Source organism: Gekko japonicus, unplaced genomic scaffold (assembly GCF_001447785.1).
Source record: "Gekko japonicus isolate JY-2015 unplaced genomic scaffold, Gekko_japonicus_V1.1 scaffold69683, whole genome shotgun sequence".
NCBI lineage: Eukaryota > Metazoa > Chordata > Lepidosauria > Squamata > Gekkonidae > Gekko > Gekko japonicus.
The window spans coordinates 1-533 of NW_015215490.1; the positions used below are offsets into that span (position 1 = coordinate 1).

Consider the following 533-nt stretch of genomic DNA (forward strand, 5'->3'; position numbering starts at 1 on the left):
AGCACCATCTGCCGCTTCGAGTCGCTCACGCTCTCGCACAACAACATGATCGCGCTCAAGCCCATCCTGCAGGCCTGGCTGGAGGAGGCCGAGGGCGCCCAGCGCGAGAAAATGAACAAGCCCGAGCTCTTCAACGGGGGCGAGAAGAAGCGCAAGCGGACTTCCATCGCCGCGCCGGAGAAGCGCTCCCTCGAGGCCTACTTCGCCGTCCAGCCGCGGCCCTCCTCCGAGAAGATCGCCGCCATCGCCGAGAAATTGGACCTCAAAAAGAACGTGGTGCGGGTTTGGTTTTGCAACCAGAGACAGAAGCAGAAACGGATGAAATTTTCTGCCACCTATTAAAAAAACACAACAGGAACAACACGCGGACAGGCACGGAGAGAGAGAGAGAGAGAGAGAGACGCAGGGGCGCACACACGCAGGCGCGCTCCCGGAGACAGACTAAACAATAACGCGAACCGATTCCCCACCCAAACAACCCGAGCTTGACCCAGACAGAAAGCCCCAGCGCCCAATCGCGGCGAGCTCCCGTG

The 533-nt window shown here is 60.0% G+C and overlaps 1 protein-coding gene across 1 annotated transcript; it reads left to right on the plus strand.

The window, feature by feature from the left end:
- Window positions 1–3: 3 nt before the first annotated feature.
- On the plus strand, window positions 4–342 carry LOC107125135 (POU domain, class 4, transcription factor 1; the record flags this gene model as incomplete). Its single annotated transcript, XM_015428591.1, has 1 exon — window positions 4–342. A coding segment is annotated over one exon (339 nt), but the record flags the coding sequence as incomplete, so codon positions are not given.
- Window positions 343–533: the final 191 nt, after the last annotated feature.